We start from the raw sequence: 19,302 nt of genomic DNA, 5'->3' as shown, positions 1-19,302 counted from the left end.
CAGTTTCTTTCTTGTGTGTCAGAAGTCTGAAATTTTGACTGAAACATTTCCCACATTCAGGACATTCAAAGGATTTCTCTCCAGTGGGTATAAGCATATGATTTAGAAGGCTAGTCATACTACTGACATATTTCCCACAGTCTGGAAACTCATATGGTTTCTTTCCTGTGTGAGTTCTCTGGTGTATCACCAGGCTGGAATTCTGACTGAAACTTTTTCTGCAATTAGGATATTCAAATGGTTTCTCTCTGGTGTGACACCAGGCTGGAATTGGTACTGAAACTTTTCTGACAATCAGAACATTCAAAAGGTTTTTCTCCTGTGTGAGTTCTCTGGTGTGTCACCAGGTTTTAATTCTGACTGTAACGTTTCCCACAATCAGGACATTGAAAAAGTTTCTCTCCAGTGTGTAAAAGCAAATGATTTAGAAGGCTAGTCACACTACTGAGATATTTCCCACAGTCTGGACAATCATATGGTTTCTCTTCTGTGTGAGTTCTTTGGTGTGTCACCAGGGTGGAATTCTGACTGAAACTTTTTCCGCAATCAGAACATTGAAAGGGTTTTTCTCCTGTGTGAATCCACTGGTGTGTCACCAGGCTGGAATTCTGAGTGAAGCTTTTCCCACAATCAGGACATTCAAACGGTTTCTCTCTTGTGTGAGCACTCTGATGTGTAATCAGTTGGGAATTCTGACTGAAACATTTCCCACAGTCAGGACACTCAAATGGTTTCTCCCCTGTGTGTATAAGCATATGATTTAGAAGGCTAGTCATACTACTGAGATCTTTCCCACATTCTGGACACTCATATGGTTTCTCTCCTGTGTGAGTTTTCTGGTGTGTCACCAGGTTGGAATTCTGACTGAAACTTTTTCCGCAATCAGAACATTCAAAGGGTTTTTCTCCTGTGTGAGTTCTCTGGTGTGCCACCACGAAAGAGTTCCGACTGAAACTTTTTCCGCAATGAGGACATTCAAAGGGTTTTTCTCCTGTGTGAGTTCTCTAGTGTCTCACAAGTTTGGAATTTTGACTGACAAATTTCCCACAATCAGGACATTGAAACAGTTTCTCTCCCGTGTGAATCCTCCGGTGTTGAACCAGGGTCGAATTGGTACTGAAACTTTTCCCACAATCAGGACATTCATCTTGGTATGAGTCCATGTTGCCATGCTCGCTAAAGAATTTACTGCATTGGGAGCACTTGAAGGGCTTTTTTTCTTGTGTGGATCCTTCCCTGAATCACAACAGAGTTGTTCTGACCAAAGGTTTTGCCACATTCTCCAGTTTTCTCCAGTTTGATTCCTCTCAGGCATAATCAGCTATGAGTTGCAAGTTGTATCTTTCGCACAACAGGCACGTCAATGGAGCTTTTCCACAACTCATATTCCTGGGGAGATCAAAATTATGGAAGATCCCTTGTTTAGTGCTGCTTTGATTTAGTGGTGATATTCTTCCTCCCAGAGTGAGGCTTGCCCCACTTTCTGCCCAGTAACTTCTAGATATTTCCCGTTTTTGCTCAATAGAACAATAATCCCCCTTGACTTTTCATGTAACATATACTTGAGTTTTGCATACTCTACTTTCTCCAGGTAGAAATCTCTTTTTTGTTTTCTCTTTTTTCTCTCTTACCTCTCTTACCCGGAAGGTGAAGAATTGTGTGTTTTTCTGGAGGAAGTGGAAAACATTTTGATTTCTGGACTGATTTGTTTTCTTTTTCAATGTTGCTTGTTTTCCTCAATTGTTCAGCATGCTCATATTGCCATCCTCTTTGTCTATAGGATTCAAATGAAAGTGTATAATTGTGCATAAAATGGTTGCAGAAGATGAGAAAAAAAGAAAAAAGCTTATGTTACAATGAAAAAGCAAACATGCCACAAAGCTACAATAATTTTACATTAATCATGATTCATTTGACACATGGAAGACTACCCAGATCCATTCAATGATGAAATTCGCTTGTTGACTGGGTCAATCAATGAATTCTTAGCAGCGCAAAGGGTTGTTTTCAAATACAGTCCAGTGAAAAAGAAACTACACCCTCTTTGATTTCTATGGTATAGAGAATAACAGAATTGGAAGGGACCTTGGAGGTTTTCTAATCCAAGCCCTGCTAAAGCAGGAGACCATATACATGTGATTGTCATTTCTGGTTTGCTTGTAGGGCCGGTTTTTGGCCTCCCGAGGCTTCAGGGAAGCCTCCTGAAGGTTCCAGAGGTTGAAAATCGGAGCTACGGACAAACTGGAAGTTCCCATTTCCTGAACTTCCAGGTTCCCCGTAGGACCATTTTTGACCCTCCGGAGCCTTCAGGGACCTTCAGGAGGCTTCCCTGAAGGCTCCAGAGGGCAAAAACTGCCCCTATGAGCAAACCGGAAGTGACTTCCGGTTTGTCCGTAGATCCCTTTTTGCCCTCTAGAGGCTTCATCGGATCCATGGGGAACCCGGAAGTCATCATTCCGAACCTTCCGGGCCCCCATAGTTCCCTTTTCACCCTGTGAAGGCTTCAGGGAAGTTCCTGAAGCCTCCGGAGGGCCTCCGGTGGCGGGAGGCTGTTTTCACCCTCCCCAGGCTCCTAGAAAGCCTCTGGACCCTGGGGAGGGCGAAAAAACTGTGCCAAAAGCGATGGGTGGTTTGCTGGTTGCCTGCACATGCACGGGGGTCTTCCGCGCATTGAATTATGGGTGTGGGCATGCCCGCACATGATCCCCACTGCTCTACCCCCGCTTTTGGCACGGGGGCCAAAAAAGATTAGCCATCACTGCCCTATACTGTTTCAGACAAGTCACTCTCTTGTGTCTTTTGAAAAGCCTCCAATGATGGAGCGTCACAGTGACAGCCAAGTACTGCTAATAAAGTGCTCTTGATCAATTGATGTGATTGCTGCTGCAAACTCTGACCTATCAATTGATCATCAGCATCATAAGACGCAACTTTTTCCCTCAAAAAAGAGACTGAAAATCTGGGTGCGTCTTATATACCGAATATAGCACTTTTTTGCCTTCTGAAGCCCCGCCCCTCCACCAAAATGGCCATGCATACCCTTGTGGAAGCTTTCAGAGAGCTCTTGGGGGCTGGGGAGGGCAGGAATAAGCAAAAAATGGCCCATTTTTGCTCCCCCACCAGCAGTACTCTATAAGGCTATGTATGCAGTTTTTTTGACAAAACATGGGTCTGTTTTCGTGAAAAACGAGCCATGTTTTGCTCGTTTTTGCCACCCCGGAGCACTCTGCAAGCCCCCCCAGCGCTGTCCTTACCTTTTGTTTGAAAAAAAGGGCCCATGTTCGTGAAAAATGGACTGTTTTGGGGACGTTTGCATTGTGCAAAAACTTTTCTTTTCCAAAAGCTCTTTAACTGATTGATGAGAATTACATTGATCAAGTGCTGCAGATTGTCAGCTGTTTCCTTCTCCAGCACATGGATAAATACACTTGGATACTACCTACCTACACACACTCTCTCCCTACCTACCAATTGTATTTCTCTCTCTCTCTCCCTCTATCTACCTACCTCTCTCCCTACCTATCTACTGTATTTCTCTCTCTTTATCCCTCTACCTACCTATCTACCTACCCTTTCTCCCTATTTACTGTATTTCTCTCTCTTTTCTATTTCTCTCTATCCGTCTACCTACCTACCTACACTCTCTCACTACCTACCTACTGTATTTCTCTCTCTCTATCCCTCTATCTACGTACCTCTCTCTCCCTACTATCTACTGTATTTCTCTTTCTATTACTCTCTCTCTATCCCTCTACTTACCTACACACGCAATCTCTCTCCCTACCTACCTACTGTATTTCGCTCTCTCACGCCATCTACCTACCTACCTACCAACTCTCTCTCTCACTCTCTCTAACTCTATCTACCTACCTACTTTTTTTTAATTATCCCCTTCAAAACCTTGGTGTGTCTTATACTCCGAAAAATGTGATCGTTGCCAATCTTCCCAGGAGTGGACATCCAAGAAAATCCATCCCAAGGCCAGATGATGCAATGGGCAGAGCAATTTTTTTAAAAAAAGGTTATATATCAGACTCTACAGGCTTCAGTTAGCATGTTAAATATCAAGATTCATGACAGTGCAAATAGAAAAAAAACTGAACAACTCTGATTCGTTTGGAAGGGTTGCTCTTCTCTCTAAAAAGGTCATAGGAACATGGCTGAGATTTGCAAAGTTGCATCTGAAAAAATCACAGGACTTCTGGAACACTGCCCTTTGCACAGACCAGACCATAATGCACAGTGACATGTTTGACAAAAATCAAGCACAGCATATCAGCACAAGCAACAAACGGCTGTTCAATCTCCCCTGAAAACCCTCCAGTGATGGCAGCACCCACAACCTCTGGAGGGAAGACATTCCCAAAGAATCCACCTTAATTTAAAAGAGACTTTTTCAATCTTTCCACCAGAAGGAAAATCGCAGCCACCAGTTTCACAGCGGGCGGCACCAGTGGGCTTAAATTCGGGGAGGGAAGGAACCTGCAGCATCAGCAGCTGAGATGCTTCAGCCCAGTTGCTTCTCTGCTTCCAGGCCGTGGAGGGAACTGAACAGCCCGACTTGCTCCAGGACTCTCCTCCCACCGGCCCTCCACTCACCTTCCAGCTGTTGGTTCGATCCTTCGACTCTGGATTGGGCAGCATACAAATGTTATTAAACTTCAAACTTGGAAGAGCCGCCCTGCACAACTCCTTCCTCCCATGAGTCATCCGGAAGAGGAAGTTCCTCTGCGCTTCTCTCCTCCTATCCTTTCTAGCAATGGTTTAAAACTCCTTTTTTAAACGCAAGAATGGTGTAGATGGCTTTCTAGGCACAGATGTTGCCTGACCGCCATCTAGCGACAGGAGGTGGAAACGCACACTTGTCCAATCTCCATCAAGGTATTTGGAAGATGTTTTCAGAGATTCCATGGCAGCAGGTCCTTTTCGATTCCTCGAATCTCTCTTTGATCAGTTTCCATCCATTGTATCCTAAAAGGTCCTTAAAAATCCTGTCCTTAGAATTTGGGTGGGGGAAGGGAAATTTTAATCCCATCAACTGGAGCTGAAGGTTTTTTCTTTGTGAATAGGCTGGCCTGGATTTCTTAATGGGCACAAAATCTCTGAAGATACTTTCTGCCTTAGTTAAGATTTTTTTTCCTCCATTTCTCCTTTGGGTAAATATAATATTCTGCCTCTCTTTAATATTCCCCAAAACATTTCATTCTCAGGGTGGGTGGGTTTGTGATTACTTCTCACAGTACACTGACACATAACCATGCCAACTTACAATATCTGTTGCAGCTGTGGTCATTAAGCAAATCACCATGTTCCGTTCAGTGCAATGTACCATTACTGTGACTTACAACTTCCTGTCATTTTTGTTTCTTGGAAGCCAATTGTGAAGGTTCCAAATGGCGATTCCATGACTGTGGAACTCAGCAACTATTGTAATTGCAAGCCAGGGCTGCCCCCAAATAACTGTGATGGCCACAACTTTGAGAAATGCTTGTAAGTCTACTTTTTCAGTACCAGTGTAATTGTGAAGGCTGAGTAGTAAGTGGTAAGCAAGGATGGTCTATAAAACTGACTAACCCAAAGAGGGCTCGATAGCTGTTATTTAAAAAATCCTAGTTTAAACACAGTTGTGTCAGGATTATAAATGGATAGTGCACCACTACAAAATCTTATGTTTTGTTTGCTAGGTATGGAAGTTAAAAAAATCACAGAGGACAGCAGTGGCATTATCAGTTCCACATTGTTTCCAAGAAAAGAACATGTCTACAAAATCACAAGTTAACCCTAATATGAAGGAGAACCAGTTTTAAAGCATGTACCACCAATGGAATGAAATCTCGGGAGTGAAGAAATATGTAGTGTAGAAAGTTAGCACCGACTCCTCTCCTAGAATAATGAGGTCTCTTAAATGAGATAATCAAAAAAATTCCAACATCAAGTTGGTTCCTACCCGTTTTATATCTTTATAATGTAGAACACCCAAGATATATAAGCTGCAGTTCTGCTTTAGGTCAGGGCTGATCAGAGGGCTGCCAATGCTTTTGTGGAATCCAGTGTGCAGAGTGTGTCAAGCTTCAAATGGCGTTTTTGCTGTTGCAACTATTATCATTTCTCAGTTTGCAAAAAAAAAACTATGGGGCGACAGAAGGGGGAGATAGAACAAAGCTCCAGACATCGATGCCAGCCATGGGAACCAAGGACGTTTCGGCAGGTTTACCAGAGCCAAAAAAGACTTTCTCACAACAACACTAGAAGTCTCCATTGGACAATGTGTCCTGGCCTAATAGCAGGGAGGGAAAACTTGAATGTTAACTATGTGCATTTGCACGGGAAATAGATCTGCTTTTGCCCTCATCTTTGCCGATATGATGTATTCATTAAAGCTTTGCTGCTTGCTACCTGTGCATAGAGAAAACCTCCCTGTTCCTATGAACAATGTGAAAGAGAAATGTTGGACTGGATTACTGTGAGGAATGGACTTTAGGACAGGATCTATTTCCAAGGAAGATTTTATTCTGGTAAACTGAGCAGAGGTAATTTCCAAAGAGGAATGGGTGATGACAATTTCTCAACGTAGAAAAAGGCGGAAGGTGCATTATATCATGTTTTATTTTTTTCGACTCCTTTCCTGCTTCTCTGTATCAATTGTTTTAGTTTGTTTTGCATATTTTATTAATTAAAATTTTGAATTAAAAAAAGGAATGTGTATCAAACAAAGAGTGGGGCAACTTTGATACATTTATGTATGCACATCTGTATTACCAATCTTTCTTCCAACCCTTTGAAATGCCTTTTGGAAACATTTATCTCAGCATATATAGACAGTCATCTCCTCTTCCCAAGCCCCCCTTTTCTAGCACTGCTGGTTATGTGATTTCCTCTCTTTGACCTAATGAAAACTTCCGTGTATGCAAAGTTACAGACGCACAAGACATTTAGCATGGGTGCCCTTGGAAGCATCTCTGGCCAGCACGAATGAAGTTGGCTTCCTTTAGTCTCTCACCCATTGAAACTCTTTGATCCTAAATCCTTGGCAGCAACCACTCCAAAAAGATTTTTACAATTTCTACAAATATAAATATAGGTAATCCTTGGGTTACAAGCGTTCTTTTAGCAAATGTTCAAAGTTACACGATAAGCTCCCCCTTCCCCCCAGCATTTACATACAAATCCCGAAATTATGAATACTGGAGCACCACGGCTGTTGTTCATCCTTACGAACGACCGCAGAGGCTCTGTTATATTCACCCCTATTCTCCCAACCCCAGCTGAGTCTTCACAGGCATTTTGCCTGTGGAGAGTGACTTACCTTGCAAAGATCTCTCTGCTGTGCTTTATTTGCCAGCATTCACAGAGGACAGAGTCCTAACGTACCGCAAGATCACACAAGGTCAGGAGTCTTGAGTAATCTCACACTTTAGGGATCTATTCTCTGTGAATTGAGGCGTGGACATTTGCAAATGGTGAGAAGACTTCAGTCTTTCAGGCCTTCCCTCCATTTGCCGTTTCCTTGCCAAGGCCTGCTGGGAGATTGCATTCCCAAAGGGCCTCAGCAGCCCTTTGCAAACTGCCTTTGTTGCCACCAACTGAGCTTGGGAGGAGTGGGTGTGTCCCTCTGAGGTCCTGTTCCTACAGGCAAAGGCTTTTTCCAAAGGGCTGCCAAAGCCTACAGGAACGCAATCCTCAAGTGATTTGCCAATGAGAAAGCAACCCTAAGAAGTCGCGCACAGCCTCTCAGGGCTGCTTTATTGGCGCCAGATGCCTTGTCAAGCTGATCTGGAGCAAGAAAGCAATGACCGTGTGGGCGAAAGCAGGGAGTGATGTCGTTCAATGTAAGAGATTCACTCCCATAACTTCTCAAGTTTCGGATGGAATGGGTAGGATCCACTACATTCGTAACCCAAGAACTACCCATATCCAGCAAGTTCTGCTGCTAATGACCAGGTAGGCATTATCACACTAATATGTTGCCATTTTTTCCTTCCTCCTTCCAGTTTAATGCCATTACATATTTGCCTATAAAAAATTAGGCAAATTCTTTGTACTCAAATTAAATAGTCAATTTCTCAGTTGGATTTACAGAGGGACTTTAGAAATGAAATTCAAATCTTTTCTACACTCATCACTTGGGGCCTCATGTGAATTTTCTTGTGTGCAATAAGGGTGGAATTTCTCCTGAAGCACCATCCACATTCGGCACACTCAAATGGTTTCTCCCCTGTGTGTATAAGCATATGATTTAGAAGGGTAGTCCTAATACTGAAATCTTTCCCACAGTCTGGACACTCAAATGGTTTCTCTCCTGTGTGAGTTCTCTGGTGTGTCACCAGGCTGGAATTGGTACTGAAACTTTTTCCGCAATCAGAACATTCAAAGGGTTTTTCTCCTGTGTGAGTTCTCTGGTGTTTCACCAGGTTGGAATTGTGACTAAAACTTTTACCACAATCAGGACATTCAAAGGGTTTCTCTCCTGTGTGAGTCCTTTGGTGTGCCAACAGGTTGGAATTCTGACTAAATCTTTTACCACAATCAGGACATTGAAAGGGTTTCTCTCCTGTGTGAGTCCTTTGGTGTGCCAACAGGTTGGAATTCTGACTAAATCTTTTACCACAATCAGGACATTGAAAGGGTTTCTCTCCTGTGTGAGTCGTTTGGTGTGCCAACAGGTGGGAATTCTGACTAAATCTTTTACCACAATAAGGACATTGAAAGGGTTTCTCTCCTTTGTGAGTCCTCTGGTGTTTCACCAGGCTGGAATTGTGACTAAAACCTTTACCACAATCAGAACATTCAAAGGGTTTCTCTCCTGTGTGAGTCCTCTGGTGTGTCACCAGGCTGAAATTTTGACTAAATCTTTTACCACAATCAGGACATTGAAAGGGTTTCTCTCCTATGTGAGTCCTTTGGTGTGCCAACAGGTTGGAATTCTGACTAAATCTTTTACCACAATAAGGACATTGAAAGGGTTTCTCTCCTTTGTGAGTCCTCTGGTGTTTCACCAGGCTGGAATTGTGACTAAAACCTTTACCACAATCAGAACATTCAAAGGGTTTCTCTCCTGTGTGAGTCCTCTGGTGTGTCACCAGGCTGAAATTTTGACTAAAACTTTTTCCACAATCAGGACATTGAAAGGGTTTCTCTGTTGTGTGAGTCCCTTGGTGTTTCACCAGGTTGAAAAGCTGACTAAAACTTTCCCCACAATCAGGACATTGAAAGGGTTTCTCTCCTGTATGAGTGCTCTGGTGTAAAACGAGATGAGAATTTTGACTGAAACTTTTCCCACAATCAGGACACTCAAAGGGTTTCTCGCCTGTGTGACTCCTCCTGTGTATCACCAGGTTACAATTGTTACTGAAGCTTTTCCCACAATCAGGACATTCAAAGGGTTTCTCTCCTGTGTGACTCCTCCTGTGTATCACCAGGTTAGAATTGTTACTGAAGCTTTTCCCACAATCAGGACATTTAAAGGGCTTTTCTCCTGTATGAGTCCTCTGGTGTATCACCAAGCTGGAATTGTGACTAAAACTTTTACCACAATCACGACACTCAAAGGGTTTCTCTCCTGTGTGAGTCCTTTGGTGTGTCACCAGGTTGGAACTAGTACTGAAACTTTTCCCACAATCAGGACATTGAAAGGGTTTCTCTCCTGTGTGAGTCCTTTGGTGTGTCACCAGGTTGGAATTAGTACTGAAACTTTTCCCACAATCAGGACATTGAAAGGGTTTCTCTCCTGTGTGAGTGCTCTGGTGTAAAACGAGATGAGAATTTTGACTGAAACTTTTCCCACAATCAGGACACTCAAAGTGTTTCTCTCCTGCGTGAGTTCTCTGGTGTGTAACCAGGCTGGATTTATCACAGAAACATTTCCCACATTCAGGACATTCAAACAATTTCTCCTTGGTGTGAGTCCACGTTGCCATACTTGCTAAAGCATTTATCGCATTGGGAGCACTTTTAGGGCTTCTGTCCTGTGTGGGTCCTTCCATGAAACAAAACGGAGTTGTTGTGACCAAAGGTTTTGCTACATTCAGAGTATTTGTATGGCTTTTCTCCAGTCTGGATCCTCTCATGCATAATCAACTATGATTTGCAAGTTGTATCTTTTGCTGAATGGAAAAATAATCTCCCTTGACCATTCATGTAATATATGCTTGAATTCACACTCTCCGTTTCCCAGCTAGAAATCTCTTCTAGATTTTCTCTCGTTTCTCTCTCACCTGCGGAGGAAGTTGGAGAATTGTGTGGCTCTCTGAAGGAAATGGAAAACACTTTGATATCTAGACTGATTTGTTTTCCTTTTCAATGTTGCTTGTTATCCTCAGTGTCCAGAATGCTCCTATTGCTATCTTCTTTGTCTATAAGATTCAAATAAAAGTATATCGTTAATTGTGCATAAAATGGTTGCAAATGGTACAAGAGAAACAGAGAGAGACAGAGAGAGACAGAGATTGTGTGTGTGTGTGTGTTTAGCTTTGTTTTTAGTGCTTTTGGGTCAGTCTGTAATGTCTGTCCTTGCAGTTTCCCTGGCAAGGGTTTTTGGAGTGGTTTCCCCCCTTTCCTGCTTCCTAAACTTAAGAGGACTGGCTAAAGTTTGACAGATGGTTTTGCTCTTCAGGTGGGACCGGAACTGAGTGTTTCTCTGTCTCTAACCTGGTGCCTTCACCACTACACTCTTTTTTCTACGTGTTTCACTTTTCTTCTTTATAACTGCTATTCTAATAGAAAATCTTTCATAAAAGTTATTGCAGTACATTTTTGCTTAAAATATCTTTTCATTGATATATAATTTATGGTATTAACCATAAAATAAAAACCATAACCCCAAAATATGTTATTAGCCATCAAACCTCAAAAATAAACTTTTCCCAAAAGGTTTCCACAATTTTGGCCACTACTGTAGGTTGTGATCTACATTATCAAATGCTTTACTGAAATCTAAGTATATGATATCCACAGCATTTTGCTGGTCCACTAATTAGTCATTTTGTCAAACAATTAAATAAACTTTGTTTGGCATAATGTTTTAAATCAACCCTACTGGTTACTGGTTATGATTTTGTTTCCTTCCATGTGTTCACAGATTTGTTGTCTGGATATGTTTTCCAAGATGTTACCAGGTATTAATGTAAGGCTGATCTGTCTGTAATTTCCTGGATTTGTTTTTCCCCCCACTTTTTTTTGAAGATGGTGTTAAATGGAAAAAGGTTTCCTCTGCGGGTTCGGATTTCTGGCTGGGAGAGCATCACTGGCTGAGTGAATGAATTTAGGATCGAAGCAAGCTGCATTTGAAAACAGGTTGTCTTTATTATTTCAGGAAAGCAAGACTGTCATTGATGTAGATCAGCGTTCCTAGTTGAGCTGACCCCGTCAAACAATAAGTGTATATTTTTTATACCATTTTCCTCCTTGAAGTCCTTTTGTTTTCTTTGTACTATTATTTGATCAGCCCCCAGTAGATGTCAGCATTACAAAGAGATAGATAGCTCTATTTGTTTGTGTCCCTTTGCTAAGGGTTCTAATCCTATCTTTCGTTTTGTTATTCCTCTGCCCTAAAGTACTTCCCATGGGGCAGGGATGAGCTCTAGTGTCTTCTACTGTATTTCCTATTTTTACATCTTCGCCCTGAGCTAATCAGTCTGTTGTCACTCTGATCTTTTCCTCTCTTAAGGTAACTTCTTCCTGCACTTCCTAGGTCTTTTGTATTATTTTGTACTCTGCAGCTATTTCTAATTGTCCGGATATCCGGTAATTATTCTCAGGAGGTTTGTTAATGTATCCTGGCTTTGTTATTCTAGTGACTTCCAGTTTGGTTATGGGCTGTACTGGTCTTCCTAATGCAACACTGTCTTGGTGAAGTTCCCTTCCCACAGAGGTTAAAAAAATCACAGAAGACAGCAGTGGCATCATCAGTTCCATATTGTTTCCAAGTGAAGAAAGTTAGCAACACCCCCCCCCCCCTTTAGAAGAATGAAATATGTTAGGAAATATTAAAAAGGTAGAATATTATATTTTCCCTAAAGGAGAAACATGTTTATAAAGATTCTCAAAGCCTCAGCTCTCTGCCCCAAGGAGAAACAAAGGGCCAACTTTTAGAAATGAATATTTGGTAATCCATTCAAGACAGGAATAGAACCCCAAGGAGGTCAGCATCTAGGATTAATTACATTTGCTAAACAAGATTAAAAACCCCAAATCATTGCTGGTCTTTGGGAGACCAACTACCATATTTTTCAAAGTATAAGAAGCACCTAATTCCACTCAAAAAAGAGGGTGAAAATATGGGTGCATCATACACTGAATACAGCCTCTGGAAACCCCACCCCTTTTGCAAAAATAGCCATGCATAGTCTTTAGGAGGCATCCAGAGTGCTGCTGGGTCTGGAGAGAGGAAAAATGAGGAAAAATGGGCTATTTTTTGCCTCTTTTTGTGCTCCCCCAGCCCCCAGGAGCACTCTATAACCCTCCTAAAGGCTATGCATGCTCCCCGCTTTTTTTTTTTTTTTTTTTTTAACAAAAAATGGACCTGTTTTCGCAAAAAAAAAAACCGGCCATTTTTGGGAGGTCTGCAGAGTGCAATTTTTTTTTAAAAAAAAAAGCCTCTTCAAAATCTTGGTGCGTCTTATACACCAGTGCGTCTTGTACTCTGAAAAATATGGTAATTAAAATCAAATAACAAAATACACAAAACAAGCCTCCAAATTTCAAAATGCTGTAGAAGAAACTGTATGAAAGTCCATGTGCTCATCAAACCAAGTGTTCAGCTACCCAGAATCACACGTTTGATGGTTCTGCTTCACTATTAAAACCATCTTTCCAATCAGCGTCTATATTTCCAGTGTCTTTCTCCCCACTTGGAACTGAATCCAGATGGACATTTCTTACAACACAAGAAAAGAGCATGCCCATAAAATAACAAAACAACCCTAATATAAAGGAGAACCAGTTTTAAAGCATGCACCGCCAATGGAATAAAATTTGGGGAGTGAAGGAATATGTCGTGTAGAAACTTAGCCCCCACTCCTCTCCTAGAAGAAATATTTAAAAGTCAGAATATTATATTTCCCTACAGGGAGAAAGCATCCCCTACACTCTTTGATAGCCCTCAGATGATGTCAGCACTTACAAATAGATAGATAGCTCTATTCATAAGCAAATACTGTCAACCCTGAAGCTGATCCGGTTGAAGCCATTTTGAGGCATCAGTGCTGCCGCATTAGCGCAAGGGAGTAGGAGGGGGGATTAGAGATAGCTGGGATGGTGGAGTCATAATAAAATATTTTCTCCTGAGAACCAAGAATGTTCTCATACCTGGCCAGATAAAGTAGGAGTGATGTCACCAGACCAGCGGACGCTGCAGTGATTGGGGTATATGACTGTTTGGGATTGAGAGTAAAACTTTTAATTAGGTGAAAACAAGGGGTCCCTCAGAGTTGGTTTTAACCAGATTTGTGCCAATTTGATATTTCCAATAAAGATATTCTTTTAGGAATTTACCTGCCTCTGAGGTTTGCTTGCGATGGATCTATTACTCGGAACCCTGGCATTAAACCAATTCTTCACTAAAATGTCAGGAAACTTTTTGATCCATTTGGAGCTGCTTATTTGGGGTCCTGAGCCCCAACCGCTTAGCCGGCCTACCAGGCCGCAGGAAGACTCGGGAAAGATGGAGGAGATGGTGGGCACTGATGAAGTTTGTGCAGGGGTTGCTGAAAGCCTACAGTACCCCTCCTTGCCCCAGCAGGTGACTGCCGTGCTTCCCTGCCTTCCACATTGCCTTACTGGCGGTCCTCCATGCCTGCTTGCCTTCTGAGGTCGGCGTCCAGCCCAACCTGGCCAGTCATTGGGCGGACGGCCCTTGGTGGAAATGCAGACCCTGTGCTGGAGCTGTGAGGGGTGGCGGAGATCCTGTGGGATGGCAAACAGACATACCGAGGCTGTTGCACATGCACCCGCTCCATTTCTGCAAAGGCAGAGTCCCGCCCGTCTCTGCTGCAGGTCAATCCAAAGAGGGGAGGAGGATGCTGCAGAAAAGGCTGCCTTCCACCCGGGCCCCGTGTGCTTCTCATGCCAGTTCAGCAGGGCTTCACGGGGATTGAGGGCAGGAGCGGTTTGGCACGGTTGTTCCCCAGGCAGCAAAGCAGACCAAATCAAAAAGGATGAAGGGGATCTTCGGTGGAGCTCATCAAGGGAACAACCCCTGGCTTATTGAGTCTAACCATAGTTGATGGACCTTTCCTTGAGGTGGAGGGTAGACCCAAATTGTGCCCCACTGTAAGCATCTCTCAGCCGTTGTATGCATGGAAAACCCTTGCACAGTATAGAAAAAGTTCCCAAGAGTGCAAGAATTTGTTAATTGCAGCAAAGGGAAGGGACTCGGAGCCAGCTTGGAAGGGAGCTGCAGCAGCATGCCTGTCCCTTTCAGGTAATTTGACCTCCGGGAGGGATGTGGCCAGGGGGGACCATAAAGGGAGCAGCAGCTTCACTGTGAATGAAGGGGGAAAAGTTAGGCTTCTCTCTGTCACAGCATTCAACGCTAAGTGCTGCAGCAGATAGAATCCAATTTTTTTCTCTCCCTCCATTCACAGCAGAGCTGCTACAGCCTCCCCCCCCCCATGTTAACCAGTTTTGGGGCTACTCTGTCCTGCAGTATTTGGGTGGGAGGGTCCTCTGTTTGGGGGGAGAATTTGATTGGAAAAACGTTAAGGGGCGGGCAACCTTGGAGGGCCTGTTCATCATTCCCCTTTTCCTCTCAGCCCTGCAAAAGCAGAAATCTCTGGTTTCAGTCTGCAGCCATCACCACCCTCAGCACGGTCAATAACATAGAGGGTGAAGAAGTAGAGTGGGTGACCCAGCTCCATGACATGGGGAGCTCGAAGACATAGATGACTTCCTGCAGGAACTAAGGTTGAGATTTGTGGACTCGGCCCACGGTCATTAAGCAGAAGCGGAGATGAAGGTGATTAAGCAAAATAACCACCCAGCTAAAGAGTATGTTGTGGAGTTTTGGAGGCTTGCGGCACTGGCCCAAACACTTCCTGGTCCACTACTTCAGGGACGGTCTGGACCAGGAGCTGCGCAATGCCAGTGTCAACTTCTAAAGCATTGCCATAACTATTATCATGGCATGGAAGGGGAAATTCCATGCATGGCTTCGGCCGGAGTCAGGTCTCATGTCTACAGCCTAGTTGGAGAATATGTATTATGATGCAGGACAGAAGGGAGGAGATACAGGGGGTAAAGTTCAAACGCAATTAAACAAAAGCAGTTTCGGCTCCACAGGAGTCCACGCCAGAATGTCGATCCTAATAAATGATTGGGTTTCTTTTCAACTTTGTCTGGAGGCTCATAAATGATTAGGTCGTCTTCTGGGAACTTCACAGAGGGCCAGACTTTAAAAAAATCTATTACGATTTCTGGGTTTCCTGAATCCCGGGCTCTCCAAGCACTCCCCCAATATTTGGGGTGCTTGGAGGGAAAATCAGGCAACAGGAGGCTGGAGAAAAGGACTAAATACAGCTGGAGGTATGCAGCAATGCCAAGCAGCGATGTCTTTCTCAGCAGCAGAAGCAAGAAAAGATGAGTACTTTTGAAAATCAACCCCTAAAGCAGCTGAACTGGAATTCCCTTGCCGTAGTCCCCAGATACAGGGAAGGGTCTCAAGCAAGGTGGCAAGGGTGGACTGGGGGTGGGACTGGAAACAAGCCAGGCTGATGGAATCCCTAGGGAGTGCAATAGAGCAACTGAAGGAGGGTCTTGACCAGGCCACCCTTGCTGATGAGGGGCCATCATGCTGCCCAAAAGAGGGGGGAGGGACATCTGATCTTGTTGGGGGGAAGAGATGCTGACTGGAGTCCAGCCCCCCCTCCCCCTTCTGATAGGAGAAAGAGCCCAAAACGGCAACCAGAGCCTCTCCCACGCAGCAGGCAGGCTGCCAAGAGCAGACAACCCCCTCCCTCTCTCCGAATGAGGGGTGAAGAAGATGACCAGGCATATCGGGCGCAAACATACCCAGCGCGACAGGAGGCTGGGGGATTAGGGCTGAATGACCCACCCCAATTCAAGGGAAAGTTTGACAGAGACTCAGACCAGGTAGCCCTATTCCTTGATTCAGCTGATATCCACCTAGAATGCTATGGGCACTTCTACCCATCCCCCAGAACCATGGTGAATTCCATCGCAGAGGGTCTAGAGGGAGAAGCAAGGGAATGGCTAGCCGTCCTCCACAAGAGGAGAGTCCCCCAACTGCAAGACATAGATGACTTCCTGCAACTACTAGAGGCCAGATTTGAGGAGGTGGAGGACTCATATGCGGAAGAGGAACTCAGCAACCTAAAGCAGAGAGGGCCACCATTAAGAGAGCACTTCTGTGCATTTAGGAGCGTCATAAGAAGGCTACCCACTTTACCAGAGCAGCTGCTGGTGTATTTTTTTCAGGACAAGCCTGGACAAGCAAATTGCTCAGGTAACTGCATACTGCGACATCCCAAATCAACTCTCCGAGTGGTTCTGAGTAGCAAAAGTCGACAGCGGGCTGCGCACCAACGACATGAGAAAGCAACTGGACACACAATAGAGAGGTCAACCCAACCTGAAACCACCAAGCTGGCGGGGAATCACAGCACCACAGCAGGCCCCGAGACCAGCCCACTCTTGAATTCCGGTAAAATGCAACAGATGTGAGAGCATGGGCCACATGGTAGTTGCATGCCCAACCCCAGCCCCAAAACCAAGGCCAGACCCACCGCCTGGGGCACGACCAGAACGAGGCCCCAAATGGACCACCAACAAGTTTGGGAAAGCCCTCCAGGCTGCAGACGCCCCTTCCCCCCCCCCCCGGGTGAAAGTGGTGGAACCCCAGGCAATGACAACCAGTTGCCCGAAACATATGACAGCAAGGACGAGGGAGAAAATGACCCAATGGTGAGTGAATCAATTCACCCTTTCCTTTTTCCAATACACCTCAGAGCCCCAAAACAGGAAGCCAGGGGAATTTTCAAGCCCTAATAGACTCAGGCTGCATAAGGTGTTTGATCAACCTAACCACAGTCCTGAAACTGGGGATCAGAACAAAAAGACTGGCCCACCCAATCTAGTTCAAGCAGGTTGAGGGTCTCTAATGGGAGGAGCCTATGCCACCCACCTAACTGAACCAGTGAGGCTAGAACTAGCGGATCACTGGGAAGTAATTTGATTCATAATAACCCCCAAAATGACAGACGCAGTCATACTGGGACTTTCCTAGACCGACAAGTGGTGGCAAGGGGGTACCCGCAGAGTTAGGAGATCAAGGGTCCCCAACCCCTCCCACACCAGCAAGCAGAAACACCACCCACGCTGGAAACCCGCAAGAGAGCCCACAGAACAACTGGCAACCACATCCGACAAAATCCCAGAGGCCGAACTGATTCTAATAGAATATCAGGACCTTGGAGAAGCATTCAGCAACGCCGAGTGCAATGTTCTGCCTCCCCCGCCGGGAGACAGACTGTGCCATCAAAATCATCCCCGGGGCAAAACTGCCCAGGCCCAAACTGTATACCATGATGCCCCAGGAAATGCAAGAGATGTGCAAATACATAGACAAAATCCTAGCAACGGGGTTCATTGAAAAAAAGATGGAACCATGAGATCTTGTGTTGACTTTCGAGGGATAAATGGGGTGTCCGTACACAACCTATACCTACTCCCCCTCATGAAGGACATGCTGTCTCATCTGGCCAAGGCAGCTTTCAATTCAAAATGATGCCTTTGGGATTGCAGGGGGCCCCAGCGGTATTCATGGAGTTGATAATCAAGGTGTTGCATGAGCACCTCTACAATGGGGTCCTCTTCTACCTAGATAACATCCTTATCTACACTGAGACCATGAATGACCACGTACCCCTGGTCCGCCAAGTACTGGAAAAACTTCTGGCAGCCAACCTGTACGTCAAGGTATCAAAATGTGAATTCCACCGTGCCTGGTTAGACTACCTGGGTTACCGAGTGTCAAATGAGGGAATAGAGATGTGCCAAAGTGCAAGTCATCTTAGGCTGGCAACCCCCTCGCACACCCAGACAACTACAAAGTTTCCTAGGTTACGCGAATTTCTACAGGCAATTCATCCCCTCCTTTACGAAGATTGCCAAACCCTGGCAGACCTCCTGAAGACAGGGAGCCCAGGAATGAAACCTGGTCCGGGACAACCCCTACCATGGGACCTAACCTGCCAAGAGGCGTTCGAGACACTAAAATAAAAGTTTGCAAAGGAGCCAGTGCTGAAGCAACCTTTCGTGATCCAGGTAGATGCCAGCGACATTGCAGTGGGAGTGCTACTCCAAAGAAACAACTAAGGAAACTTACAACCCTGCGCCTACACCTCCCGCAAGCTCACAGACACAGAGAGACGATGGACTGCATGGAACAAGGAGGCTTTCATAGTGAGATGGGCACTGCTAACCTGGAGACACCTGTTGGAAGGGGGCCAGAAACCATTTGAAGTCTGGACCGACCACAAAAATCTGGAGGTGCTTAGGACCCCACAGAAGCTATCACCCAAACAAGTCCCATGGGCTCAATACTTCAACCCTTTTGATTTTGTTTTAAAGCACATTCCAGGCAGGAGGAACTTATTAGCTGGCGTCCTCTCCTGCATGCCTCAGTACAAATGAGAACGGGAGCACGTAGTGGACGCCATCATTTCCTCTACTCAGCTGCCCAAGTAACCATCAGGCGGCAACGCTGTGAACAGCAAGACCAACCCGCAAGCAACCTAACCACAAGACTCAAAACTGAACTGCTAGCAGACCCCTGGTTCCAAAACAGCCAACACATCTTGATGAAAGGAGATGACCTTGCATGGAAGGGGACGAAATTCTAAGTCCCAGAATCCCTACATACCCTAGTTCTCCAGAGGAGTCATGATGCCAAACCGGCAGGCCACTTTGGGTTCCTAAAGACTTTACACTTAGCCTGGAGGCAATTCTGCTGGCCAAGCATAAAGAAAGATGTGGATAGTTATGTGAAAAGTTGCACCATCTGCACCACAATGAAGAGACGACCAGGAAACACCCCCCCAGACTGCTGCAAACAGTAGCAGAGACAAGGAGGCCATGGGAGGAGATAGCAAGGGACTTTATAGTAGAGTTGCCAAAAAGTGGGGAAACACAATGATTTGGACTGTAATAGATCTCTTCTCCAAACAGGCACACTTCATATCTTTTAATGGACTACCCTTGGCTCACAAGCTGGCAAAACTGTTCATGAAGCATATCTACCGCCTGCATGGAGTATCTTGAAGAATTATCTCAGACAGAGGGGTCCAG

At 44.8% G+C, this 19,302-nt stretch overlaps 3 protein-coding genes across 3 annotated transcripts in view; all 3 read right to left on the bottom strand.

Moving 5' to 3' along the window:
• Positions 1-1,767, bottom strand: part of LOC148047647 (uncharacterized) — a 61,280-nt gene extending 59,513 nt beyond the window's left edge. The window contains 1 exon segment of the mRNA XM_087711745.1: positions 1,641-1,767. The gene's annotated coding sequence lies outside the window, so the exon portion shown is untranslated.
• The window catches only part of LOC106539510 (uncharacterized), a 118,371-nt gene extending 116,600 nt beyond the window's left edge, over positions 1-1,771 (bottom strand). The window contains exon 1 of the mRNA XM_087711699.1: positions 1,641-1,771. The gene's annotated coding sequence lies outside the window, so the exon portion shown is untranslated. The remainder of the gene's footprint in view (positions 1-1,640) is intronic.
• LOC148047646 (uncharacterized) lies at positions 20-10,348 on the bottom strand. Its single transcript, XM_087711764.1, has 2 exons — positions 8,131-10,348; positions 20-1,002 (listed from the first exon to the last, which is right to left on the bottom strand). Exons 1-2 carry the CDS (start codon positions 10,065-10,067, stop codon positions 351-353), a joined length of 2,589 nt encoding a protein of 862 aa, XP_087567890.1. The 5' UTR covers positions 10,068-10,348; the 3' UTR covers positions 20-350.
• Positions 10,349-19,302: the final 8,954 nt, after the last annotated feature.

Source organism: Thamnophis sirtalis, unplaced genomic scaffold (assembly GCF_051295495.1).
Source record: "Thamnophis sirtalis isolate CommonGarterSnake01/CBP01778 unplaced genomic scaffold, rThaSir2_p1.2 scaffold_3, whole genome shotgun sequence".
In the NCBI taxonomy this organism is placed as follows: Eukaryota; Metazoa; Chordata; class Lepidosauria; order Squamata; family Natricidae; genus Thamnophis; species Thamnophis sirtalis.
Note: the sequence above shows the minus strand (reverse complement) of the source record. Positions and strands in the feature narration are given on the sequence as shown.